The sequence below is a fragment of the Podarcis tiliguerta genome, assembly GCF_965153285.1.
Source record: "Podarcis tiliguerta genome assembly, chromosome: 17".
NCBI classification, from domain to species: Eukaryota; Metazoa; Chordata; class Lepidosauria; order Squamata; family Lacertidae; genus Podarcis; species Podarcis tiliguerta.
This window is the reverse complement of record NC_139550.1, coordinates 22,644,759-22,672,311: the sequence shown is the minus strand read 5'-3', so window position 1 is coordinate 22,672,311 and position 27,553 is coordinate 22,644,759. Positions and strand designations below refer to the sequence as shown.

General features: G+C 46.0%; 1 protein-coding gene across 1 annotated transcript in view; it reads left to right on the top strand.

The window, feature by feature from the left end:
- The first annotated feature begins 12,824 nt into the window (after positions 1-12,824).
- TEK (TEK receptor tyrosine kinase) overlaps positions 12,825-27,553 on the top strand; it is a 51,321-nt gene continuing 36,592 nt past the window's right edge. The window contains exons 1-2 of the mRNA XM_083419540.1: positions 12,825-13,262; positions 26,635-26,946. Of these exons, the coding sequence (XP_083275666.1) occupies positions 13,190-13,262; positions 26,635-26,946 (385 nt within the window). The 5' untranslated portion in view covers positions 12,825-13,189. The remainder of the gene's footprint in view (positions 13,263-26,634; positions 26,947-27,553) is intronic.

Sequence of the window (27,553 nt, the reverse complement as noted above, 5' to 3'; positions counted from 1 at the left end):
TCACAGATATCAAGATGTGTGATCCACGTTAATTTAGAGCAGGGTTTTTAGCGTGGCTGCCCCTGTTATGTGGAAATCCATTCCTGTTGATATATGAAAGAAACCCACTATCTGCATTTTCCAGGGGGGTAATTCCATTTGACTTCCAAGATACGACTGTACAACCTATAGTGCCCTCACTGACATGTGAATGAATGAACTTTATTATGGTCACAGACCAGGATAAAAAACAAACAAACATATAAATAAAATAGCAGTTAGGATTTTTTTAACTGATAAATGTTGGAGCAAATAAGGACAAAGAAACAAGCATAGGATAAAACCTCTGAATAAAATACAAGATTAAACATGGATAATGGATGGATAAAAACTGATAATTACAACAGATAAAAACTAAAAACAAATAAAAACATGCAGTTAAAACAACTGTAAGGGCGTAAGAACTAAAAGACTCACAGTTATAACAACTATAAGACGCTGCAGAGTAGAAGCCTCTGAAATAGAGGACACAGGTATTAGAAACTGATGTGCAGATATGGTTAAAACACACAATTATAACAATGTGCAACAATAAATTTAGGAACAATGTCAATTATCCCAGGGAGTTGACTCAGAGTCACCCATGGAACCAAGTTTGGGAATTTTCATGCCGGACTATTTTGAGTTGGGCGATGGTCTGCGTCTACAGATTTGTACACAGAATCTGGCGACCATCCAGGTCTTCTTCTGATCTTTGCCTAACAGCAAAAGGTCAAATTTTTGCTTTTGTGGGAGGTCAGCGAGCCTCACCAGTAGGGGATCAATGAACTTACTACGTGCTTCTTCGTAAAAGGGACATTTAAAGAACAAGTGTTCTGGGCTTCCTATCTCTCCCAATGGACAGGTGCAAAGTCTCTGGGCATAGGGGACTTTTCTAAAGGCTCCATCCAGGACCGGCGAGGGAAGAGCCGCGCTTCTGGCGAGTGCAAAGGCCCTTCTTGCATTTCTAGATACGAGAAAGAAGAGATATGCTGCCGGTGCAGATATGTATCTCTCGATTTCTCCATTTCTGTAGTCGGGGTACTTTGCGCAGTCCTGTTGTCTCTCGGTGTCTAATATTCTTTGCCTGACCGTGGCTTTTGCCTGGACCAAGCCCAGACTTAGAAGGGCTTGAGGGGCAAAACCCAGTTTCTGGAGGGTGTTCAGAACTGCAGTCTGCCAGCCTGACTGGAATTGGTCGCAGGGCTATCCCTCAGGGGAGCAGATTCAATGTCAGCCATTTGTAGATTGATGTTAAACAAATGCTAGCCTCCACTCTCATTATCCCCGTTTCCAATCTCACCCATGCGTTTGAGACACATCTGGGGACTTGGAGGAGAGCTCTAAGAAGTCTAGATTGAACTCTCTCAAGGGGGGAGAAAGCAGAGGAAGGCGGACCCAAAAAGGAACCATACAGGAGTTGTGCCAAAGTTTTGGCCTTGTATAATTTTAGAGCTGTGGGAACGAAGAAGCCCCCTTGCGCTCTGAAGAATTTAAGAATACAATTTGCGGTTTTTTCCACTGAACTCCCGATGGAGTTTATGTGTAGTTTGTTGGTTCCTGAGGCCTGTACCACCATTCCTAGATACTTGTAGTTTGTGACTTGTTCTAATTTATGGCCTTGGAGTTCCCAGCTTCTAAGCTTTGGTTCTTTCCCAAAAGCGAGTATCTTGGTCTTTTGATAGTTGATTTTGAGACATTCAGATTCACGGTATGCTGCGAGCTTTCTTAGTGCTCTTTTGAGTCCTATGCGGGTTCTAGATAGAATTACCGCATCATCGGCATATAGCAGGACCGAAATAGCCGATTTGCAAGCTTCGGCGGATGGAGTTCTGAGTCATTGAGTGCAGATACTAAGTTATTTAGGTAGAAATTAAATAGTCGAGGGGCCAATAGGCACCCTTGCCTGACTCCTTTGAAGGTTTTAATTGGGTCCGTTAGGTGTCCTAGGCGGCTGCACCTGACTCTAAGGGCCGTGTTTGCGTGCAGTGCCTGAATTAAGAGCGTATAGTGAGGCCTGCCCTCCTGATTTGTATTTGTCAATCAGATGTTGTAGCGTTAGGCAGTGATCTGTTGTGGACCTTCCGGGTCTGAAGCCCGCTTGTTCTATTCCCAGGATATCTTCATTCTCTAGCCATTCTGTAAACTTATTAAGGAGGTGCTTTGCGTAGAGTTTACTGTTCACACTTAATAGGCTAATCAGCCTATAATTCGCTGGGTCGCCTCTGTTGCCATTTTTATAGATTGGAACTATTATGGCTGTTCCCCATTCCCTTGGGATGCGGCCAGTGTCACCTATATAGGTGAAGAGTGTGGCTAAGAAAGGTGCCCACCAATCCGCCTGTGCTTTTATCATTTCTGACGTAATGCCGTCTGAGCCTGGGGCTTTGGCCATTTTCAGTTGGTTTATATATGATTTCACTTCAGTTACTGAAACAGGCGGCCATTTAGCCAGTTGTTCTATATTATAATTCCGTAGTGGAGGTTCAGCGTCCTCGTACAAAGATTGGAAGAATGAGACCCACAGGCTAGGGGGAATTTGTGAGGTTAAGGGGGAAATAGCTTTATGGATGCCAGAAGCTACCAGTTTCCAGAATAGTGTCTGATCTTTTGCTTTTGCCGCACTAATTAATTCTAGCCAACATTTTCTGGTATAGGCTTTCTTTTGGTGGAGTATTAGGTCTTTATACTCTTTTTTTTAGGGTACGGACAGCAAGATAGGCTTGATGTCTGACAGAATTTTTGGCTGTCAGGGCAGCTTTGTAAGCATTTTGCAGGGCTTTCTTTGCCTCAAAGCAGGTGTAATCAAACCAGGGTTTATTTGATGTTATTGGTTTAGTTGGCCTTTGTGGTATTAAAAAGATTGGGTTTTAATTGTTGGAGCAGGCTCTCATACTTGGAAACTGGGTCCTCAGGCCTAGGATTATCCCCAAAGCCAGTTAAAATTGTACAGAGTTTTTCAGAGGTTAGAATCTTCTTCAGTTTGGGGTCAAGTGCAGGAGTCCATTTGACTCGGCAAGCAGGTCGCTCTAATGCGGTGATCTCTGCAGGGTATACTGTTCTCAGGAAGGGTGACTCGTTTAATGGAGACACCTGGAGGTGCAAAGGGAAATGGTCCCCCTCTATTCTGACATGTGATTTCCCCCCCTCATCCACTGGCAGATTATTTACACAGAATTTGCCTTCAAGACCATATTGGACACCCAATAGGTTTTTTTTTTTTTTTTGTAAAGTGAATTCACGTGTACCATTTGGTTAACCTGAGCAAAGTGAGAGCACTATTAAGAAGCAAAAACATACATATATTAGCCAATTTCCTGCTCAACCTGGTAAATCTGTTGCATTCTGGGTTTTCTTTCCTTCATATTACAATATATCTAGATAAGACACAACAGGATTTGTATAGGCCTGAATCTGTTATCTAGGGGAAATTCCCACTAATATCTCTTCCTTCCTTTGGGGGAGAGCTTTCAGTTATTGCAGTGAGAGTCTTTTTCCCCCCTTATTTTGCTGAGGTAAAGTTGGTGTCTAATATCCTCACAGGCATCTTCCTCGGACGCTCGGTTTGCCCACTGAAATCCCTTTGCGTTTAAAACAACACGTTTTGATGAACAATGGAAAGAACCCACCTACTGAATAAACATAAGGAATGAAATTCGCTTTTGCTCTTCTCATGGTCTCCTTACGACATGGCACTGATTTTGCAAAATAGCATGGGAAAGTTCACCGGCTTTTGTTCTGTCCTTTGCAGGACTTCTACCATAAACAAAACCCTGCCTGTAGAGTTATATGTTCCTATTTTCTTTTCCCATGAAGCTTTTCTCATTAACCTATAGGTACTTCAAGACCTATAGATATATAGGGACCTATAGTAGATAAATAGTAGATAAATCAAGACCTATAGTAGATAAATAGGGACTGCTTACTAGCGGGAAGGTAAACGGTGTTTCCGTGTGCGGCTCTGGCTCGCCAGAGCAGCGATGTCACGCTGGCCACGTGACCCGGAAGTGTCTTCGGACAGCGCTGGCCCCCGGCCTCTTTGAGTGAGATGGGCGCACAACCCTAGAGTCTGTCAAGACTGGCCCGTACGGGCAGGGGTACCTTTACTTTACTTTACTTCAAGACTGACTGTCCATTTCCTCCCTCAAAACTTCCCTCCGAAAGCAACAGGTTCTGAGGCTCTAGAACAAGCAGTTTTGTGTCAGTGTAGCCCAGAAACCCCAATTTTGGATATCGTTATCTGCATAATATTTGAGACAGGAGAGTGGGGAGGAGTTGCTCCCCACAAGGCTTGCCCTACTTCTCCCCAACTAATATTTTTCTCTCTCTTTCTGAAATTTAACATGTGGAACATAATTCATCCCCTATTAATTTACCCCACTCTCCACCTGGCCTGCATATGTTGCTGTGTAGAACCACATATATGTGAAAGGATGTGTGAAAATTCATATATTTTAGCTCTGGGCAGCAAGAAATAGACAAGTTTACAAATTTGTGTGTGTGACAAATTCCAGAGGGGCCATCCTGTTAGGCTGCAATGGATTGTGTTGGGTTGTTTTGAAAGTCCTTGCACCACGAGGTGGAAAAAAAGATGCCCTCCGTCCTGTCCTGTATTTTGCCAGAACAAAGATGCCAACCTCAAATGCTTAGGAAAGCCGTGTCTACTACTGCAGCAAACTGCTGGGAGACTTAATGGTCTTATTCGACAGGTGCTCTTTAGAAGGTGATGTGTGGGGATATTTTTCCAGCCAGAACGCTTTACTAAGTATTCATTCTGATTTGTTTGCAAAGAGGTTAGACAATGTTGTTTCAGTCTGTTGATGTCCGACCGCTTTCCAGTGCCTTTTCCCACCTTATCACAGAAAAATCTGGGCATTGGAAAGGTGGGTTTGTGGCCTCCAAGCACCAAATCAGCTGGAATTGCACAAGCTGAATTTGCTGGTATGCAATTGAATCCCACCCCAAAATAGGAACAAGTCTTTGCTGCATTTAGTAGTAGTAGTAGTACAATTTATTACCTACCTCGCTGTGGTCTCAACCACTGAGCCTCTTGGGCTTGCCGATCGTAAGGTCGGCAGTTCGAATCCGTGCGATGGGATGAGCTTCTGTTGCTCTGTCCCTGCTCCTGCCAACCTAGCAGTTCGAAAGTACGTCAAAGTGCAAGTAGATAAATAGGTACCGCTGCGGCGGGAAGACAAACAGCGTTTCCATGCGCTTTGGCTTCCATCGTGGTGTCCTGTTGCACCAGAAATGGTTTAGTCCTGCTGGCCACATGATCCGGAAAAAGCTGTCTCCGGACAAACGCCAGCTCCCTTGGCCTGAAAGCAGAAATGGGCACCACACCCCATAGTTGAATTTGACTGCACTTAACCGTCTGGGGGTCCTTTACCTTGCCCACCCTTCATCCAAAGGTAATTTTTTTTTACAAAAGAGCCACATTTTAAAAGGGTGTGGGATGTTGATCAGGTCAAACAAAGGGCTGGGTAAAAAGGAACATTTTTGCCTGGCGCCTAAAGGTGTTTAATGAAGGCGCCAGGCAAAAATGTTCCTGCCAGGTGAACCTCCCTGGGGAGAGCATTCCACAGACAGGGAGCCACTGCAGAAAAGGCCCTGTTCTTGTGTTGCCTCTTGAGGAGGAGGCACATAAAGGAGTGCCTCGGAATATGATCTCAGGGACCGGCTAGGTTCATATGGAAAGAGGCGGTCCTGAAGTATTGCAGTTCTGGTAAAATGTGGGTTTCTGTGACCTGTTTCCGTGGAAGGCAGCAAAATGTGATTTCTGGAGCTGTGTAAATCTGAATGTCAGTTGCCTTCCCCACCCCTTCCCCTCGGCTTTCTAACCAAATCACCTCAAAATGCCAACTATTAGTCAAATCTCATTACTTCCAAATGATAGAAGAGAAGCATCTATGAAGGATTTACTGGGCTTTGGGTCGACCTTGAACTTTAATTAATGTCTGTGACTCATCAGCCACCAAATTAGTAATTCTCTCTAAAAGATCTCAGAATTTGCCCTTGTAGTTCCAGCCTTAAAATTTCCCAGAAGTGCCACATTAAGGAGGTCTATCGTTTGACCTACCCGTTTATTATATGCATGCAAATTTGATGTTTAGGTGGGGTGGGTGTACATCGGAAACCATAAAGTCAGTTTTGCAACTGGGCACATCGCAAGAACTTGATGTGCCAGTGAATTGTTGTGTACAGAGGTGGCCATTCGAACCAAGAACAATGTTGAGACATTAATCAAGGAAGTGCCAGGAGAGCATAAATGAACGGTTTCCAAACCAAACATTACTTATTTTTGCATTAAAATGGGAGAGGGAAGAATGAGAAGGGAAGGACAACGTGTTTTGCCGTTATACAGAGCTGAGTTCAAATTCCAGCCTTGAAATGACACACAGCATATTTCCAAAGCTAAGTAGCTTCCGGCTCTTATTCACAGCCGGCTGCAGGACAACCAAAAGCAGTAGTTGGAACCACACAGTCATGAAAAAAAGCAGTATTTTGGCTAAGAAACAAAAAAGGGCAGCCTAGGTTTTCTGAGCACAGCTCTCCCCCCGCTTTTTTTTTTTTTTTTTCAAAATGTCCTCTCCTCCCCCAATTTACTCACCCTTTACTTGGCAAAGGCACTTAACCCTCCAACATTTCTCTGATGAAAATAAGGAAGTCCTATTCTATTATTATTATTAATAATTATTATTATTATACCTCACCCATCTTGACTGGGTTGCCCCAGCCACTCTGGACAGCTTCCAACGTATATAGTAAAAGGGACCCCTGACCGTTAGGTCCAGTTGTGACCGACTCTGGGCTTGTGGCGCTCATCTTGTTTTACTGGCCGAGGGAGCCGGCGTACAGCTTCTCTGGGAAAGCCACTCTGGGCGGCTTCCAACACATATAAAAACATAAGAAAACATTAAACATTTTTTTAAAAAACCTTCCCTATACAGTGGTACCTCGGGTTAAGAACTTAATTCGTTCCAGAGGTCTGTACTTAACCTGAAACTGTTCTTAACCTGAAGCACCACTTTAGCTAATGGGGCCTCCTGCTGCTGCTGCACCACCGGAGCACAATTTCTGTTCTTATCCTGAAGCAAAGTTCTTAACCTGAAGCACTATTTCTGGGTTAGCAGAGTGTGTAACCTGAAGCGTATGTAACCTGAAGCGTATGTAACCCGAGGTACCACTGTACAGAGCTGCCTTCAGATGTCTTCTAAGGGTCGTATAGTTACAGTATCTCTTTGGCTCACTAGTCACATAATTCCATGACTGATTAAAATAGGGACATCCCTTCTATGCCCTCCAACATTTCTCCAATGAAAATTGGGACACCCTAAGGAAAAGCGGGACATTTTGGGATCAAATCAGAAACCGGGATTCTGTAAATCCGGGGCTGTTCCTGGGAAATAGGGGCACTTGGAGGGTCTGCAGGCAATGTGTCCTTTTCCTCCACCATGCCACTGATGTAACACAAGGGTTGCCAGTACAGTGGTACCTCTGGTTGCGAACGGGATCCATTCCAGAGGCCCGTTCACAACATGAAAACAGCGCAACCCGCAGTGGCGCATCTGCGCAGGTTGCAGTTTTGCGCTTCTGCGCATGCGTGGGCAGCAAAAGCTGGAAGTAACCCGTTCCGGTACTTCCGGGTCGCCGTGGGACGTAACCTGAAAGAACATAACATGAAGCAAATGTAACATGAGGTATGACTATGATGCTCACCGGTGCCACCAAAACATCCTATGGTGCCTGCAAAGGGTCTCCAGAAATTTCCAGTTCTGTGTCATGCTCCCACTGGATTCATTTTGTAATATGCCACCCCCCCTCCACTCCCCCACATGACAGCCATTTTGTGACTGGCACCCGTAGCACTTTTTTTTTTCTTTTCCCAAAATTACAAGTGTTGCCACTGATCAAAAAAGGTTGTCAAACCCTGATGCAGTGCCAGATTTATGTACAGTGGTACCTTGGGTTACAGACGCTTCAGGTTACAGACGCTTCAGGTTACAGACTCTAACCCTAACCCAGAAATAGTACCTCAGGTTAAGAACTTTGCTTCAGGATGAGAACAGAAATTGCGCGGCGGCAGCGGGAGGCCCCATTAGCTAAAGTAGTGCTTCAGGTTAAGAACAGTTTCTGGTTAAGAACAGACCTCCAGAACAAATTAAGTTCTTAACCCAAGATACCACTGTATAAGCTAAAAAAACTATAGGGCCCCACTCTCTTGGGGGCCCCCCAAAAAAAATTAAAGGAAAAAAACAACTGGATGTATATTTCCAAAATACAGTGGTACCTCGGTTTACGAATTTAATCCATTCCGGACGTCCGTTCTTAAACCAAAACCATTCTTAAACCAAGGCACGTTTTCCCTAATGAGGCCTCCCGCCACTAATGCCCTTCCACCATTCGGCTTCCGTTCTTAGACTGAGGTAAAATTCGCAAACCAGGACACTACTTCCAGTTTTGCGGAGTCCATAAACCGAATCGTTCATAAACAGGGCTGTTCTTAAATCGAGGTACCACTGTATAAGATAAAAAAACAAATAAAATAAAACCTGCATACAGCAACAGGGTTTTGCGTTGAGTTGGCTCCTATGATAGGTGTTTTGCGTTGAGTAGGCTCCTATGATAGGGATGCGGGTGGCGCTGTAGGTAAAAGCCTCAGTGCCTAGGGCTTGCCGATCAAAAGGTCGGCGGTTCGAATCCCCACGGCGGGGTGCGCTCCCATTGCTCGGTCCCAGCGCCTGCCAACCTAGCAGTTCGAAAGCACCTCCTGGTGCAAGTAGATAAATAGGGACCACTTACTGGTGGGAAGGTAAACGGCATTTCCGTGTGCTGCGCTGGCTCGCCAGATGCGGCTTTGTCACGCTGGCCACGTGACCCGGAAGTGTCTCTGGACAGCGCTGGCCCCCGGCCTCTTAAGTGAGATGGGCGCACAACCCTAGAGTCTGTCAAGACTGGCCCGTACGGGCAGGGGTACCTTTACCTTTACCTTTAGGCTCCTATGATGTAAGTCATGGGCCCCGCCTGCTAGCCTGCTCCCTAAAATATCACCAGTTTGCTCATTTCTATACATATAGGGTGCCCACATTCTGCATGTGCAAATGACTTTAGATACCTATGAGGTCCATAAATTACCATATAGCATATATTCAACACAAAAAAGCAGCAACAAATTGTTGTTGACAAAGGACAGCTGGACATATAAAGGACCCCATTACCTTCAGTAGAATAGAATAGAATAGAATAGAATAGAATAGAATAGAATTTATTATTTATACCCCGCCCATCTGGCTGGATTTCCAACAGAGTATTAAAATACGGTGGTCTGTTAAACATAAAAAGCTTCCCTAAAGAGGGCTGCCTTCAGATGTCTTCTGGTGGGAGGGCGTTCCACAGGGTGGGTGCCACTACCGAGAAGGCCCTCTGCCAGGTTCCCTGTAACTTGGCTTTTCGCAGTGAGGGAACCACCCGAAGGCCCTCAACGCTGGTCCTCAGTGTCTGGGCTGGGGGTGGAGACGCTCCTTCAGGTATACTGGGCCAAGGCCATTTAGGGCTTTAAAGGTCAGCACCAACACTTTGAATTGTGCTTGGAAATGTACTGGGAGCCAATGGAGGTCTTTCAGGACCGGTGTTATGTGGCCTTGGCGGCCACCCCCCATCACCAGTCTAGCTGCCGCATTCTGGATTAGTTGTAGTTTCCAGGTCACCTTCAAAAGTAGCCCCACATAGAGTGCATTGCAGTAGTCCAGTAGCTTAGGGCCTCATCAAACCTAAATCCAGCCCTGCCCTGATGCAAAATATGGACCAGGCGCTCGATATCAAAACTCGCTCAATTTGACCGGGTTCCATTTTTGCTACCTGCCACCACTATGCAACCTCCCTGGCCAACAATTTCTGCAGGGCCAAAGGTTCCCCATCGCTGGTATAACCCACTTGGCCTTATTATTCTTCCATTCTTTATCACCTTCTCCTCCTCCTTGGCTGAGAGCAAGAGTGAGCAACCGCCTTGTAAACTGTCCATCTTTATTTCCTCTTAGACATACTGAGGAATACTTGCTTTTTTTTGCCCTGGGGAAACTTGGACAACTTTGTTGTACAGAAATAGGATTCTAGGGCACAAGCATGTCTCCGAGCTCTCGAAAAATCTGCCTTTTGTTCTCTTGTGGCTTTTGGCATTTGTTACTGTTTCCAAAGCAGGATATGCATAACGCCGAACCAAACTTAGCTTCTTTTAACTTCTCGGAGGAGATAGTAGCAGGAGGAAATGAGCTGGGATAAACCTCTTGGGTCTTCTGGAATTATGCCGTGCAAATGGAGCATCGCATGCGGGTGTTGATCCTGCAAATTCCACCCGCCTCCCCACCAAAATGCAGTTTATAGTTTGCAAAGCTGTGTTTTACATTCAGCTAAGGGCAGGTTCCCACATAGAATAGTGCATAGTCGTAGATTCTGGTGGCTGAAAAAAAAACCCACTCATAGGAAAGATTACCTGTTGTGCAAAAATTCTCCTCTGGAGTACTTGCAGGGTTTTTTTTATAAAAAAAACAACCCCTTTAAACAACACGACATCAATCGTCTTGAAAATAGAGATATGATCACTGAAACAGACTGCTGCCCATTAATAAATTTGTATGCAAATTCAGCAGAAGACACTCCAGATGATTTTTAACGCTCTTATTTAGCAGATCATTAGAATAATTCGGCGACTTCACAGCTCAATATTCTCGTGCTTACACAGAAATAAGTCCCACTGTGTTCAGTGGGGTTTATTCATTAGTAAGCATGTTCATGATTCCAGCCTTTGGCTTCGATCCTATATCCACTTATCTGGAAGTAAGTTCCACTGGATACAGTAGGACTTAAAAAAGGTAAAGGTAAAGGGACCCCTGACCATTAGGTCCAGTCGTGGCCGTCTCTGGGGTTGCGGCGCTCATTTCGCTTTATTGGCCGAGGGAGCTGGCGTACAGCTTCCGGGTCATGTAGCCAGCATGACTAAGCCGCTTCTGGCAAACCAGAGCAGCGCATGGAAACGCCGTTTACCTTCCCGACGGAGCAGTACCTATTTATCTCCTTGCACTTTGATGTGCTTTTGAACTGCTAGGTGGGCAGGAGCAGGGACTGAGCAACGGGAGCTCACCCTGTAGCGGGGATTCGAACTGCTGACCTTCTGATCAGCAAGTCCTAAGCTCTGTGGTGTAACCCACAGCGCCACCCGTGTCCCAAGCATCTGGGCACAGTAGTAATAAATAATAATAATAAATTTTATTTATATCCCGCCCTCCCCAGCCGAAGCCGGGCTCAGGGCGGCTAACAACACTAAAATAGTGCAACATTATAAAAACAACTTACTTCGGTGTAAATGTGCATGGGATTGCACTTTTAATGTGTATTTAACCTCCCAGTGTCATTGTAGCATCAGAGAATGCTATTTGATGTTGACCTAAAAGGAAAAATGGAATTGATCTTCTGAATCACCTCCATCACCGAGGGAGGAAGGGGTGTGTGCGGTTTGCCCTGGGTGTCATCCCTGGGGGGGTGACATCACAGCCCCACCCCCTGGGATGCTCGCCCCGCCCCCAGGTGCCGGAACAGCTAGTGCTGCCTCTGACCTCCATGTCCCCAAAACATCATGTTGGAGCAGTTCTGTTTGGGAGAAATATATCCGAGATTTGCTGCTCTGCCCAGCCTACAATTCAGGCAAATTGCTGCCCGCCCACCCACCCACCCCAAAGCAGACATAAGTATCCAGAGAAAATAAAACCAACCCTCACCAAATTAACAGCTTAATTCTGCTCACTCAAAGCCAACCAGTGCTGCTTAGAAACATCTGGCAGCTCTTTGCTTATCACATGTGAGCTCAGTTCTCAGCTGGAAATGTAGCCGGGGAAGAAACTGAGAGGAGGGGAAATGGGATGGGAAATCTGTGAAAAGAGCATGACTGGCTGACCGGAACAGTGAACAAGACCCTCCATGCTGCAACATTTTGTTGTAGCTCTTTGTCTCCTTTGCTAATCTCTTGACCGTGGGTAGGCAAACTAAGTACCGGGGGCCGGATCTGGCCCAATCACCTTCTCAATCCGGCCTGTGGACTGTCTGGGAATCAGCGTGTTTTTACACGAGTAGAATGTGTTCTTTTATTTAAAATGCATCTCCGGGTTATTTGTGGGGCCTGCCTGGTGTTTTTACATGAGCAGAATGTGTGCTTCTATTTAAAATGCATCTCTGGGTAATTTGTGGGGTATAGGAATTCGTTCATTTTTTTTTCTTTTCCAAAATATAGTCCGGCCCCCCACAAGGGCATATTTGCTACATTGCTTTCTAAACAGCGTGTATGCTGATCTTACTTCTAAGGTGATCTTTCAGGAAGCAGCGCATCAAATCACCCTCCCCTCCCTCCCCTAGCCCTTAAAAAATCAATCTCGCACCCCCCCACCTACTTTTCCCTCTCAGGTAGCTGAAAAGCTAAGAACTGCTAAGTATGATGCCAGCTTTGCTTCTTACAGAACCTGACCATCAATGAGAACCCTGGGGGATTCCAGATCAGGTTCTGGAGACTCGAATGACCCCCGGGAACCCAGAAGTTAGCCATTATAAACAGATAAATCAAGAAAACAAAAGGATTCCCCCCCCCCTCTACCCCACCCTAAAAGCTTTTTATGGGGGCCTGAAAGTTTGAATAGTATCTCTGGGAGTAATTAGAAGAGGAGGTGGACTGGCACATTTTCACATACCACACATAGGCGGAGGGGCTTGTTATTCTCTTAATTCTTCCTATTAGAGGATGTCCCTATTGTTTCTGACAGCGCTGGCCGTGACCTGCTGGGGGTTCTCAAAGTGCAGTCCTCTTTCCCGCTCCCCAGAGCTGCAGATAAGTGTTTAGATGTAGGAGATGGATGGAGCTCGCAGAGAGCCTCTCGAATCCTGCTGATGCATAATGCCTTTAAGATCCTGCCTTTCCCCATCCTAATCTACAGAGGAAACAGGAAAAAGGAACTTAAAACTCCCTTTGCTTGCTCAGACAGCCACAGAGTTTTGTTCTAGCCCACTCTCGGTCTTGCAGTTAACTTGTTGCTTCCTGGGCCGGCGAGCATCGCTCTGACGATGCAAGCAAAGAGCAACGACTAAGGGGTCTTTTACCACTGAAAGGGGCATCTGTTATTCCGTGAACTGGATGGATATACTTGGCAAAGCAGGGACTGTTTTGCCACTTCTGGTTTTCTGCGGGTTCAGCTTCATGCTTTCAGGTAAGACTCCTTCAGTTATTCAGGAGGGTCTGTCAGAGGATGTCAGTGAACTTCTGTAATGCACCAAGAATAGGTCAGATTGCAAAATCCTTTTCCCTTGTCTCGTTTGATCCTGGAATCTTCTGTTCATTTTGTTCCAGAGAAGTCACCCGGCGATGCAGCTTGTTATGATGGACTCCTGCCTGTCACATTATTTTTTGAGAATTTGTTGCGGGGAAGGTGCAGGCAGATAACTTTGCAGCTGTTTGCTTGAGTCCAATATACATTTTAGATTGGTGTAATAAATCTTTTCGATAATGATGATATTGATGGCCATAATGCGACTGTTCCTAACTCGGTTCAGAAGTAGCACATCTACCGTCTGAGAATTTGCTGAGAAAAGGACTCCCAATTTTGTTCCCCGGGGCGCTTTGCAAATAAATTTGACACACCTACAATATCAGGGTGTGTTTTGAAATCTCTCATTACATCCCTTTCACTTTGCGAATCTAGGCACTAATGGGGTGAAACATTGTTGTGATAGATGCATTTAATGTGAGTGCTTACATTACAAACGGATTTAAATCACTGCTTAATGGCAGAGTTAGCATCCATAGATTTGTGAGGACTGCAAAGTGTGGCATTTATTATAATTAGTGCTTGGCAATTAAACGCAAGCTTTTAATGCCTGGAGATGTTTTGCTACTTCAGTCAAAGATGATAGTGATACTTAAAATGAGAAAATGTAGCTTGTTCCTTTTCCTTTTACCTTTTCTCTGTTTATCACAAGTATTGCTCACTTCCTTTATCTCCAGGCAGTCTTTCTACACAGCAACATTAAGGCTGTAATCCTAAACAAACTCGAGATGGGACCAATTTTATACTCACTTAGGAGTAAGTCCCATTGAATTCAATGCGGCTTTTTAAAGGGATGCACTGTAAGAAAAACTTTGCAAAGCAAGGCAAGTGGAATAAGAAAAGTAGAGCGAAACTTGTGATAACTAGCATGTTGACTCGGGTGGTCTGGGTTCAAATCATCCATAGCCATGGATTCACTGAATGAGTTTATCCAATACGTTTTTACTTACCTCACTGGTCCATCCGTACAATAGGGATAAGAGGAGCCCATTGCACAGTATGCTTGTGAGGGGAAATAAGAAGGGGAGGGAGCAGTTTTTTTCCACACGCCATCACTTATTGCTAACCATTTTACTCTGGAGGGTTGATGCCCAAATCATTGCCGTGTTTATGATATTTCTAGTATGATCTAGTCCCCTCTGTTAAAAAGAATACTTGTGCGTTGGTTCAGGAAATTTGAAAACTAGGTTGTAAAACATGCTATAAATAACCAAAAACATGCTATAAATAACAAAAAAAAGGAGTCTAGAGTTCACCTCCAAAAACTTTCTATTCAGTTCTTCTGGGAGCAACAAAATCTGTATCTGATGAACTACTAGAACAGCCCTTCTCTAACTTGGCGCCCTCTAGATTTCGTTGGACTCCAGTGGTCAGGAATGGTGGAATTTGTCACCTGGCACCAGGTGGGCAAAGGCTTTAGAGTACTAGAACATCATCCCCACATTAGCTTCATTGAGCGTCAAGCACTTGAAGAGAAAACACGGCAAAAGAGTCCGTAACAAATGCTAACCTTCATACCTGTCTGAATACACAGTGGTTCCACAAGTATGGTCTTTGTGTAAATATCTGTACAATGGGTACAATCCAAGAGAAAATGAGATGAATTTCAGCCCTTTAAAAATCAACAGGTTTAAATACGCTCGGCTCTTAGCTTGCAGCTTGCTTGGTGGTTCACAAATGAGTTAGGAGACCCTGCATCTAGTGAGGCCTCAAATTTATTCAGGCTAAAAAGTTGCTATTGAACAGACGAGAAAGCAGAGATCGTAGGATGCTTTGTGTCGTGTTAGGTTGTATGTTAAAACGTTATAGAAGGCCAGCTGCCAGCATACAGAAAGCCCATATGTCTGAACAGAAGTCAGTTTTGGAGAAAGGAAATGCACTTTTTGAGACTCCATGTGGGGTATTGGACAAATGGTAAACTTCCACCACGGAGAGCTGGGTTTGAATCCTGATCAGCACCCATGAGGTTCATTGTGTGACCTTGGCCAATCTCTGTGTCTTTCTCTCAGCCTAAGGTACTATCCAGGGGTAGTGTGGTGATTAAAGCAGGGGGGAGGACACACCCCATTTTCCCCACGCGGTCCTCTTTGGAATAAATGGAGCTTTATTTAGTTTTTTTAAGTGAAGTTAGCACACCTGCAGCTCTTTATATAAAACAGCAACAGCTACTGTACCCCTTCTGCTCCCCCGGTGAGAATCTTTTCTCTTGTATGATGAGCAGCTGCCCTGAAGATACTCTTTTTGGTAATTGTCCCATTGGCTCTGTCCTTGAAACCTCAACATTTAGCCCTTAAAATTACATAAGCATAGGTGGGAATGGGAGAGGAATGAAGGAAAGGAGAAGCCCTAACGCTGAAAACCCGCCTATCCACAGGGCTCAGCTGCTTTAGGTGTGTTATGTAGCCACACCCATCTCAATAGATCTGTCAGCTTTCCCGCTTTTGTTCAAGTGTGATATCATGTTTCCTGGGGCGAGCCGTGGAAGACAATGCAAATACGCCTTCCTTTAGATACAACAGGCGGAGTCCAGGAAAACAGTATTGACATTCCCCCTGAGCAGGAGAGGCAGGAGAGTCAATGGCAGAGCTTTTAAAAGTCGCTTAACCTTGCCCCCAAGTGGTGGTGGGGAAGGAAAGAAGGGAGGAGGTCTCTTGCGGGTGTTGCCACTGCCCAGAAGGCGAAAATCAACTCCACCCTTGTTCCAAGGTGGGGACAAGGCCTCCGAGCACGGCTGCCAAAGAAATTGCTTTCCCTCCCTTTCCTTGTGTAACCCCATAGATCTGCCAAAAAAACTGCTGCTGTAGGCAATAAAGGAAGGAATGTATTCCCCATTCCGACATAGGTGTAACTCCGATAAACAAAAATGCCCTCAAATGCCGAGTGAAGCCATTATGTGAAAGCAACAGAATGCAAAATCTACCAGCATAGGTAAAGGGTAAAGGGACTCCTGACTATTAGGTCCAGTCATGACAGACTCTGGGGTTGCGGCGCTCATCTCGCTTTATTGGCTGAGGGAGCCGGCGTACAGCTTCCGGGTCATGTGGCCAGCATGACTAAGCCGCTTCTGGCAAACCAGAGCAATGCACAGAAACGCCGTTTACCTTCCCGCCAGAGTGGTACCAATTAATCTACTTGCACTTTGAGATGCTGTCGAACTGCTAGGTTGGCAGGAGCTGGGACTGAGCAACGGGAGCTCACCCCGTCGCGGGGATTCGAACCGCCGACCTTGTGATCGGCAAGCCCTAGGCTCTGTGGTTTAACCCACAGCGCCACCCGCATTGTGGTTTAAACTCCGTTTGCCCCGACATGTAGCAATATTATTATTACTAGGATTTCTTATCTGCCTTTCACCATAAAGCTGCGTTCGAAATTAGCCAGGCGCCAGGTGCATTTTGCACCTGGTGCTCGACCACCTGCAACCAAGTGAAGATACCTGGGTGCCAGGATAGTGCCTGATGTCTCCACCATCTGGAGTCGCATGCCTGGGGATCCTAGGATCTGGACTATTTCCACACACAGTCAAATCTCGGTTGCCGAACGTAATCCGTTCTGGAAGACCGTTTGGCTTCTGAAATGTTCGACAATGGAGACGTGGCTTCCGATTGGTTGCAAGAACCTTCTGCACTCAAGCGGAAGCTGCGTCAGACGTTCGGCTTCCAAAAACGTTCGAAAACCGGAGCATTTACTTCCAGGTTTTCTGCGTTCAGGAGCCGAAACGTACCAAAACAGAGGGGTTCGGCAACCAAGGTTTGACTGTACCAGCAACACATCCTGCCGAATTCTATCCGTTATATTTTATTGGCACAATCCGAATGAATTTTACGAGCCAAAAAGTCATACAGTGGTACCTCGGGTTACATACGCTTCAGGTTACAGACTCCGCTAACCCAGAAATAGTGCTTCAGGTTAAGAACTTTGCTTCAGGATGAGAACAGAAATCGTGCTCCGGCGGCGCAACAGCAGCAGGAGGCCCCATTAGCTATAGTAGTACCTCAGGTTAAGAACAGTTTCAGGTTAAGAATGGACCTCCAGAGCGAATTAAGGACTTAACCTGAGGTATACCACTGTATTGAGAAATACAACTTTCGAGCCGTCCGGCCTCAAAATGGCAACAAGACATTCCATTTTGACAACCCTAACCCTGGTTTAAGGAGCCATTTGGCGCCTAGCTTATATATCTGAGTTTCTAACCCTGCCATAAAGTCCCATGAGGTTCCAGGGAAGGTTTCAACAATATAAATATACATTTTAAAATCAGTTTTAAAATGTACACACACACAAATAACAATCAGAAGAAGAGACCATGGCTTAAAAATACCTTTCTTGGGTGTCCCAGGCTAAGTGAAAGAGGTGGGTATTCAGCATATGACAAAAACTATGCAATGAGATTACCAGGCACAGCTCTGTGAAAAAAGAAATTCCACAGATTAGGGGCTGCCTCAGAGACCGCCTTCTGCCAGCCTCAACTCCCTCTTACATTTCAACAACATTTGCTTCCTATATTTGATAGTGGTGGGAGAATTAGGAAGGCAAGGAACCAGTAGTTGTCACTAAGCAAACACAGTTACACTTTATCCATCTTCATAAATGAATTATGTGAAGGCAAAAGGTAAAGGTAAAAGACCCCTGGGCAGTTAAGTCCAGTCAAAGGCGACGATGGGGTTGCGACATTCATCTCGCTTTCAGGCCGAGGGAGCTGGCTTTTCTCCACAGACAGCTTTCCGGGTCATGTGGCTGGCATGACTAAACTGCTTCTGGCGCAAAGGGACACCATTATGGAAACCGGAGCTCATGGAAACGCTGTTTACCTTCCCGCTGCAGTGGTACCTACTTATCTACTTGCACTGGTGTGCTTTCGAACTGCTAGGTTGACAGGAGCTGGGACAGAGCAATGGGAGCTCACTCTGTTGTGTGGATTTGAACTGCCGACCTTCTGATCAGCAAGCCCAAGAGGCTCCAGTGGGCAGTCATGCCCCATGAATTGGATATATGGACCTCTGTACGTGCAAGCTCTTCGTGCATAGGCTTTTATATAAGTCTTGCACCATCGGTGCTCTAGCTTCCACTGAATATTTCATGTACAGAAAGGTCTGTATTAACAGAGTTCCCCTGCTCAGTTGTCCACACTCAACACACAGCGGTTGGGGGCAGGAAAGCCACGCAACACCAGGGGGAGGGGGCCCATGGTGCATTGCATGTCAGCTCCCTCGCACAATTAACACAACAAGGCAGCTTATCGTTCAGCCTGATCTTAAACCAGCTTACAGAGAAGTACAGTATACACCACTGTGTTCACCGAGACTTACTTCCTAGTAAATGCGTATAGCATTGTAGCCTTAGACAAAACAACAGCAGTCCCGGCAAACAGACTGGGCAAACTATGACTCAGACACCTTTGCACAATATATTCATATTGCATATCCATATTTTATAACGGTACAGTGGTACCTCAGGTTACATACACTTCAGGTTACAAACACTTCAGGTTACAGACTCCGCTAACCCAGAAATAGTACCTTGGGTTAAGAACTTTGCTTCAAGATGAGAACAGAAATCGTGCTCTGGCGGTGCGGCAACAGCGGGAGGCCCCATTAGCTAAAGTGGTGCTTCAGGTTAAGAACAGTTTCAGGTTAAATACAGACCTCCGGAACGAATTAAGTACTTAACCTGAGGTACCACTGTATGCCATTTTTTAAAAATAGTATGCAACGTTTTCCCTCCACAGAAAACGTTAAATATGTTATTTGAAATCTCCACATGTCACAAGGCTATTGCACAAAGCAATTCTTTCTTAATTTTGAGTCAGGGTCACACAAGCACCACAGCCCCATGGGTAGGGGGGTTCAAACAAGACGTTAGTAAATTTAACGAATGCATGAGGGCGGGGGTCACAGAGCTGCATGACCCTAGGCCTTTTCTCACCAGGCACAATGAGAAAGCCCCCTGACGGCAGCCCACACATATGGCTAACACCCAAAGGGAATCTGTGTGTGAAATTATGCACACACCCTCCAAATGCATGATGGGGGGGCACCGCTAGCCTACGTGGTTCCTCAAGCCCCCTCATGCGTTCTTTCGATGCATGATACGCAGTTTTTGACAGTGGCTTGACATCTCCTCCCTTGGGTAGGTAGCAATGTGTATTGTCTTGCATGCTTCAAAATGTGGTAAGCTAACCCTACTGTATTTGGGAGACCACCCTGCATATTCTGTTGGGTGGAGCCCAGGACATATTGTCCATAGCCCTATCCTCCTGAGGGACGCGGGTGGTGCTGTGTTCTCAACCACTGAGCCTCTTGGGCTTCCCAATCAGAAGGTCGGCGGTTCGAATCCCCGCGACGGGGTGAACTCCTGTTGCTCTGTCCCAGCTCCTGCCAACCTAGCAGTCTGAAAGCATGCCAGGGCAAGTAGATAAATAGGTACCCCTGCAGCGGGAAGGTAAACAGCGTTTCCATGCACTCTGGTTTCCGTCACAGTGTCCCGTTGCGCCAGAAGCGGTTTAGTCATGCTGGCCACATGACCCAGAAAGCTGTCTGTGGACAAACGCCGGCTCCCTCGGCCTATAGAGAGAGATGAGTGTGCAACTCCAGAGTCATCCGCGACTGGACCTAACAGTCAGGGGTACCTTTACCTTTACCCCTTTCAAATACAGTTTGACGGGTGTTTCCCGTTTCAAACTGTTTAATCTTAAAGGTGTCACACAAAACTGTTAACACGGGACTCGCAAAATGGGAAATGATTATTCCCCTCCCCTAAACATTCCTGTATCGAAATTGGTTTTGCTTGTAACTTACTTAAAACCTTGATCGTTACCCTAAGTGGTGATACATTACAAAAACCAAACCTTTGACTGGTCTTAACTGTCCAGAGGTCATTTTCCTTTACCTTTTTACCTCCTGACAACACCACTGAAGGTATAGGTTGATTCAGCTCAGTGCTATTTTTCTAGAAAAAGAGGTGCCAGAACCAGTGGCGTCGCCTGGGGAAGTCCAGCGGGGCAGTGGCCAGGGGTACCTTTGTGGGGGCATATTTTACACTTTGCTGCCCTGCCAGTCCCACGCCACTTTGCAATGCCGCAGGGCTGGCTGAGGAGGATGCGACAAGCATGTGCCCTCCCTCCTCCCACAGCCTCTCAGCATCACAAGGCAGCATGAGTGTGTCCTTTGGGTGCATGTGAGTTATGCTCACCAAGGGCTGTGGGCGAGAAGGGGCACAGCGCGGCCCCACTTGGTGGTGGTGGGCCGGTGGCAGCATGGGCTGGGCACGGGCTCCATTCACCCTCTACACTCTGAGCCTTGCCACCCGGATACACGCACCCCCGGACGCATGGTAGGTGCCCACAATGCCACTGGGCAAAACTCACTACGATCACCTTCCTTGTTCGCTTATAATGGCAATGGTGCCCACCTGAGAGGTGACGGAAATATGTTCAGGTGAGTTCCAGGTGAAAAGAAGGCCTGATTTGTCTCTTCAGTGCACAGCAACCATATGAGAAGAATAATACTCCAATTTTCTGGATCATGGATTGGCTATATTATCTAGATATTGACAAAGTGGCAGAAGAATACGTTTTTCAGATTGCCTCAGACAACTGTATCTGTTGGGGGGATACTGTTGAGGGGGTTCTCAACCAGCCCATGCAAGAGTTTCTTTTCAAGTTGTTGTTGTTTGTTGTTGTTGTTGTTTCTACCCCGCTCATCTGGCTGGGTTTCCCCAGCCACTCTGGGCAGCTTCCAACAGAAGATTTAAAATACATTAAATCATCAGTCATTAAAAACTTCCCTAAACAGGGCTGCCTTCAGATGTCTTCTAAATGTAATGTAGTTGTTTAGTTCTTTGACATCTTGTGGGAGGGCGTTCTACAGGGCGGGTGCCACTACCGAGAAGGCCCTCTGCCTGGTTCCCTGTAACTTGGCTTCTCGCAGTGAGGGAACCACCAGAAGGCCCTCAGCGCTCGGGCAGAATGATGGGGGTGGAGATGCTCCTTCAGATATACAGGACCGAGGCTGTTTAAAGGTCAGCACCAACACTTTGAATTATGCTCAGAAACGTACTGGGAGCCAGTGTAGGTCCTTTGGGACCGGTGTTATGTGGTCTCGGCGGCTGCTCCCAGTCACCAGTCTAACTGCCGGATTTCGGAACTGCCGCATTTCGGAACTTTCCGGGTCACCTTCAAAGGTAGCCCCACGTAGAGCACATTGCAATAGTCCAAGCGGGAGATAACCAGAGTATGCACACCTCTGGCAAGAGAGTCCGCGGGCAGGTAGGTCTCATCCTGCGTACCAGATGGAGCTCCTGGGTAGACAGCTGCCCTGGACACAAAATGGACCTGTGCCTCCATGGACAGCTGTGACTCCAAAATGACTCCCAGGCTGCACACCTGGTCCTTCAGGGGCACAGTTGCCCCATTCAGGACCAGGGAGTTTTGTTCTGAATCTCACTAGTTACTCAGTTTTGTGGCCTTCCAGTGCCTTAATTGTGGTGCTACAGCAAAAATGCCTGGGAGGCCTCCCTACACAACAATTCACGTGTATTTTACATGGAAAAGTTAATGTGAATTATTGTCTTGCTTTGATTTTATATGCATGCCCAGATTGGGAGTATCATGCCAAAGTTCAAACAATTTTATCCATGAAAATAAGGGAAGGGGACCTGTGCCCCTCCATATGTTGGACTACATGTCCCATCAATCCCAGCCAGCATGGCCTGTGGTCGGGAATGATGGGATTTGTAGTGCAACAACATTTACCTGAATATGAACTGATACTTCAAAAAGTAACCGAAACCCTCCCCTCTCAGTGACACACATGAGACTCAGGCCAGTCACTTTTAGATAAAGTAATGCATAACAATCATTCTCAAACGTAGCCATGTCGATTTCCAGTAACAATTCTACAGCACCACACAAAAGTACCTAAAAGCCTAGAAAGCAAAACCAAAAGAGGAAAAATATATCAGGGCAAAAGGAACTAAGAGCAAAAGGAAATGCTGTTTGCAACTTTGCTCCACTTAGCAAAATCAAGAGGCTACACAAGAGGCGAGCTAAATAGGGGACTGTTTCAACGGGGGAAAATAATAATTTAAAAGCCCTGTCTGTTATCTCTCTTGGAAAGTGGTAATCTGTTCCACCTTCCATACGAAGCTGATAGGGAGGAAATGTGAAGTTAGAAAGGAAACTTAATGATTATTCTGCAAAAACATGTCAACAGTTTCTTAGGCAGCGTGATTGTGTTCCATAATTTTATTTTGTGAGTTGCACGTGCGTGCACACACACAAAACATGTTTTGTTTTTTTTGTGGCTGGGATATTTTCTGAGCTTAAGCTATTTTCACACTGGAGGCAAACTGGTGAACTATGGGCAATGCTCTCCATTATAAATAGGGAATACTGCTTGACCAAGAATTGGCAGTTTGTCCCTCGTATTCAAATAGAGGGGCATAGGCATGGTTCTCTCATTTGGTCTTCAGCATTACTTGCCGACATAGTGAACTGGTGTGTGAATCAATCGGCAGGTTTTCTGTGACCGAATGCCTCAGCTCTGCCAATCCCAAATACAGTACTTCCTAGGAAGTGAGCAGAACATGTGGACGTACCAAGACAGAAACAGAGTCAGCAATCTCTTTGGGTGGGGGACATCTTCGTGTGTTCTGGAACTGGAAGGCAGTAAGAGTGGCAAATTATACTTGGAGAAGCAAGTGGTTTTCATATAGCACCACAATATGTGTGGAACGTGGAACCCTGACAAGAGGATCAAGGTCAAAGTACTAAAACTGGATAATGGCCTTGAATCTAGGTATTCAGTGAACTGGATTTACAAGGACAAGGTATATTGTGTGTGTGTGTGTGCCTCATAAAAAGGGACACCGGTGGCACTGTGGTCTAAACCACTGAGCCTCTTGGGCTTGCTGATTGGAAGGTTGGCGGTTCGAATCCCTGTGACAGGGTGAGCTCCCATTGCTCTGTCCCAGTTCCTGCCAACCTAGCAGTTCAAAAGCACACCAGTGCAAGTAGATAAATAGGTACCACTGTGGCAGGAAGGTAAACAGCGTTTCCGTGCGCTCTGGTTTCCGTCACGGTGTCCCGTTGCGCCAGAAGTCGTTTAGTCCTGCTGGCCACATGACCCGGAAAGCTGTTAGTTGACAAACGCCAGCTCCCTCGGCCTGAAAATGAGATGAGCGCCACAACCCCATAGTCACCTTTGACTGGACTTAACTGCCCAGGGGTCTTTTACCTTTACCTTTTACCTCATAAAATTGTCTGATCAGGTAAGATGTGTAGCTGTGGCATGATCTCAAGTGTGATTCCAGTATTATTATCAAGCTGAGGTGTAAACCCTCCGAGTGTCCCTGTTTTCCAGAAACAGCCCCAGATTTACAGAAGCCGCCCCGGTTTCTGATTTGATCCCAGGATGTCACACTTTTCCTTAGGACGTCCCTATATTCATCAGAGAAATGTTGGAGGATATGGAGGTGGTTGGACTCTTTCATTCACGTCCTTATTCCGCAAGCGGCAAGTTGTCTTCATAGAGAGGTGAAAGGACAGAAAGAACAGCTGGTATCAAAGGTCTGTTTGAAGGAGACACAAGAGGAGCTTCAGCATTTTGGAGACAGTTGTCTCCTAGCTTTCCCTGTGGGTTTGTTCTGAATTCAGGTCATTTTGCTCCACGTTCCTGATAAAATCCCAATGCGCAAAACATATGGGATAAATGAATGAGTAGGACGCCAAGTGACGTGTCTGAGCTTGCTAGCTGGCTGAAGTGAAATCAAGGTGTTAAAGAAAGAATGCTGTCTTGGAAGCCCCCCAAAGTGATGGTAACTTTCCCACAGGCATTAGAGCATTTAAAGTTGCAAGCTTTTTAAGAGTGTGGAGTCTGGAGCAGGAGACATACCCACAATGCACTTCAGTGCTCTCGGGTCAATATATTTAAAACAGCTGCCTGCTAAACACCTGTGTCATGTGCACAAATATATACAGTTGTACCGGTTTGCAAACCTTCTTTGCAAACCGAATATCTGACGTGGCTTCCACAGCTTCCGATTGGCTGCAGGAGCTTCCTGCATCTACTTGGAAGCCGTGCCTTGGTTTCTGAACATTTCGGAAATCGAAGGGACTTCCGGAACAGATTCCGTTCGACTTCCGAGGTACCTCTGTATTTCAGCTTTAGCTTTTTGCAGCATGACTATACAATGATTGGGAAAGTTTCAACTCTTGAAGGTTTTTTTGCCTGGGATGCAATTCAGAAGGGCACATTAACCCTGTAAGAAAGGAAGGAAATGTTTTATTGGAGGGTGGACTATGGTTACATTAACGAGGTGTTAACTGTGCTTGCAATGAACCATTTGCACACTGTAGGGTTCATTTTAGAGGCTCGGTGAGAGCCAGGGCGGCAGGGGAAGCCAGCTGGCAATGTGGCACACAGGAACTCCCCAGCTGCAGCAGGAGCCGGGGAGCTCCCCAAATCGTTGCCACTCATCTGAGGGCAGGGAAGAAGAGAGGTAATGCCACATGCTGGAACACCTCCCTCTCGGCAGCAGAAGCAGCCAGACTAACCGATTGGAAGGTCGGCGGTTTGAATCCCCGAGACAGAGTGAGCATTCCCTTGGCTCTGTCCCAGCTTCTGCCAACCTAGCAGTTCGAAAGCACACCAGTGCAAGTAGATAAATAGGTACCACTGCAGCGGGAAGGTAAACGGCGTTTCTGTGCGCTCTGGTTTCCATCACAGTGTCCCATTGCATCAGAAGTGGTTTAGTTCTGCTGGCCACATGACCCAGAAAGCTGTCTGTGGACAAACGCTGGCTCCCTCGGCCTGAAAGTGAGATGAGCCCCGCAAGCCCACAGTCACCTTTGCCTGGACTTAACCATCCAGGGGTGTTTTACCTTTTACCTTTCAGATGCCACAAGGGCAAATATATTGAATCTTCCCCTTTCATTTGCTAATCCATCCTGAATTTGCCCCATTGCTAGTCAATAGTAGGAATAAACCAGCAGCAAATAAGACTTTAAGAGACATGACTTCAATAAAAGAAGTATTTCCATTAACGTACGATGAGAGGCATTTCTTTCAGCGATCATTTCTGTAGAAAGCATTAATATATTAATTGACTATGCATGTTCTTTTCCGAAGGCTTCCTTTGTCCATTAGGTAATGCATAGCTATCTGTTCAAAGAGTGTGATTGTGACAATCTTATTGGGAGTGGCCACTATAAGTGTGTTTCAATGTGCTTCATCCTACCCTAGTGGAAAAACGCTGATACATAAATGTGCCCCGCTCCCTTTGATAGAGAGCCAAAGTGCACATGTTAAAAACCCATGGGAAACCCTGGCTTTCTTCATATTCTGCATCTTAGCACATTACTTCTATAACTCAGGAAGCTCTTTGAAAACTTGACCAAACTTAGTAGGCCTATGGAGGTTCCACTGCGCATATGCAGAGTGCAGCTGACTCTAAACATAAAGGTGAAACCAAAGAGTAATCACATGCTTTACAACCCAGCACATTCAAAATCACATATTAGCTGGAAGCACACTTGACATACCTTGCTGGGGCAGAGTAGAATCATAGAATCATAGAATCATAGAGTTGGAAGAGACCACAAGGGCCATCGAGTCCAACCCCCTGCTAAGCAGGAAACACCATCAGAGCACTCCTGACATATGGTTGTCAAGCCTCTGCTTAAAGACCTCCAAAGAAGGAGACTCCACCACACCCCTTGGCAGCAAATTCCACTGTCGAACAGCTCTTACTGTCAGGAAGTTCTTCCTAATGTTTAGGTGGACTCTTCTTTCTTGTAGTTTGGATCCATTGCTCCGTGTCTGCTTCTCTGGAGCAGCAGAAAACAACCTTTCTCCCTCCTCTATATGACATCCTTTTATATAATTGAACATGGCTATCATATCACCCCTTAACCTCCTCTTCTCCAGGCTAAACATGCCCAGCTCCCCTAGCCGTTCCTCATAAGGCATCGTTTCCAGGCCTTTGACCATTTTGGTTGCCCTCCTCTGGACACGTTCCAGTTTGTCAGTGTCCTTCTTGAACTCTGGTGCCCAGAACTGGACACAGAGTAGGATCTCTCCAGAAACAACCTCAATTAACATAGACATTGCAGCAGAAGCCGGCTGTGCACAGTGCTGATTGGCAAGTACCTGTGATGTTCTCAAGAAAGTTTCGCCAGAACTGGAGCCGTTTGGCAGCTTGGTTAGAGAATGGATTGTGCTTTGAAATTTAATAACAAACTTTCCCCTTTCTTTGCCAGGTAATGTGGAAGGAGCATTTGACTTGATACTGATCAATTCCCTCCCTACCGTGGCTGATTCAGAGACATCGCTGACCTGCATCACCTCAAGATGGCGTTCTCGGGACTCGATCACCATTGGGAGAGACTATGAGGCCTTGATGGGCCAGCACCCGTACCCCCTGGCCGTGGCTGAAGACGAGGCGAGAGGGGCAGCGAAGAAAGTGGTATGGCCAAGGGAAAAATCCGGCGAAAGCATTGGAGCGTATTTCTGTGAAGGAAAATTCAAAGAGAAAGCGATGAGGGTACATACGATGAAGATGCAACAAACAGGTACCTTATGCATTTGCAAAAAAAGGTGTGTCATGCTTGAAAATAGACTCTAAATAGATAACAGTAGTTACCCACGGGCAAATATTAATTCTAAATAGGATAAGGTGCTTCTCGTGGTACTTTTGAAGAGCACCAGTTTAGCTTTGGCCTGGGAATGGTGCATTTTATAAAGGGCTAGAGGCCTAGCCTTGACTGCGAGCCCATAGCTCAGTTGGTTAGATCATGGTGCTGGTAACACCAAGGTTGCAGGTTTGATCCCCATATGGGGCACCTGCATATTCCTGCGAGCTTATTTCCCTGAATTTGCATATTCAGATTTGCTGGACCCAGTTAGAAACAGTGCTGGACCATCTAACAATCTGAACAAAGAGGTGTAGACCTAGGCTCTCCTTTAAAACAGAGAAACAGAGACTTTGAACTTTAAATTTTTAGCTGAGAGACTGAGAGACAGGGAAGGATGTACCCTCCAACATTTCTCCACTGAAAATAGGGGCATCCTAAGGAAAAGTGGGACCTTCCTGGAGCAAATCAGATGGATAATACACAGTCCTCCTCTACTCAGAAATTAGTTCAATTGAGTCAAATGGGCCTTACTCCCAGGTAAGTG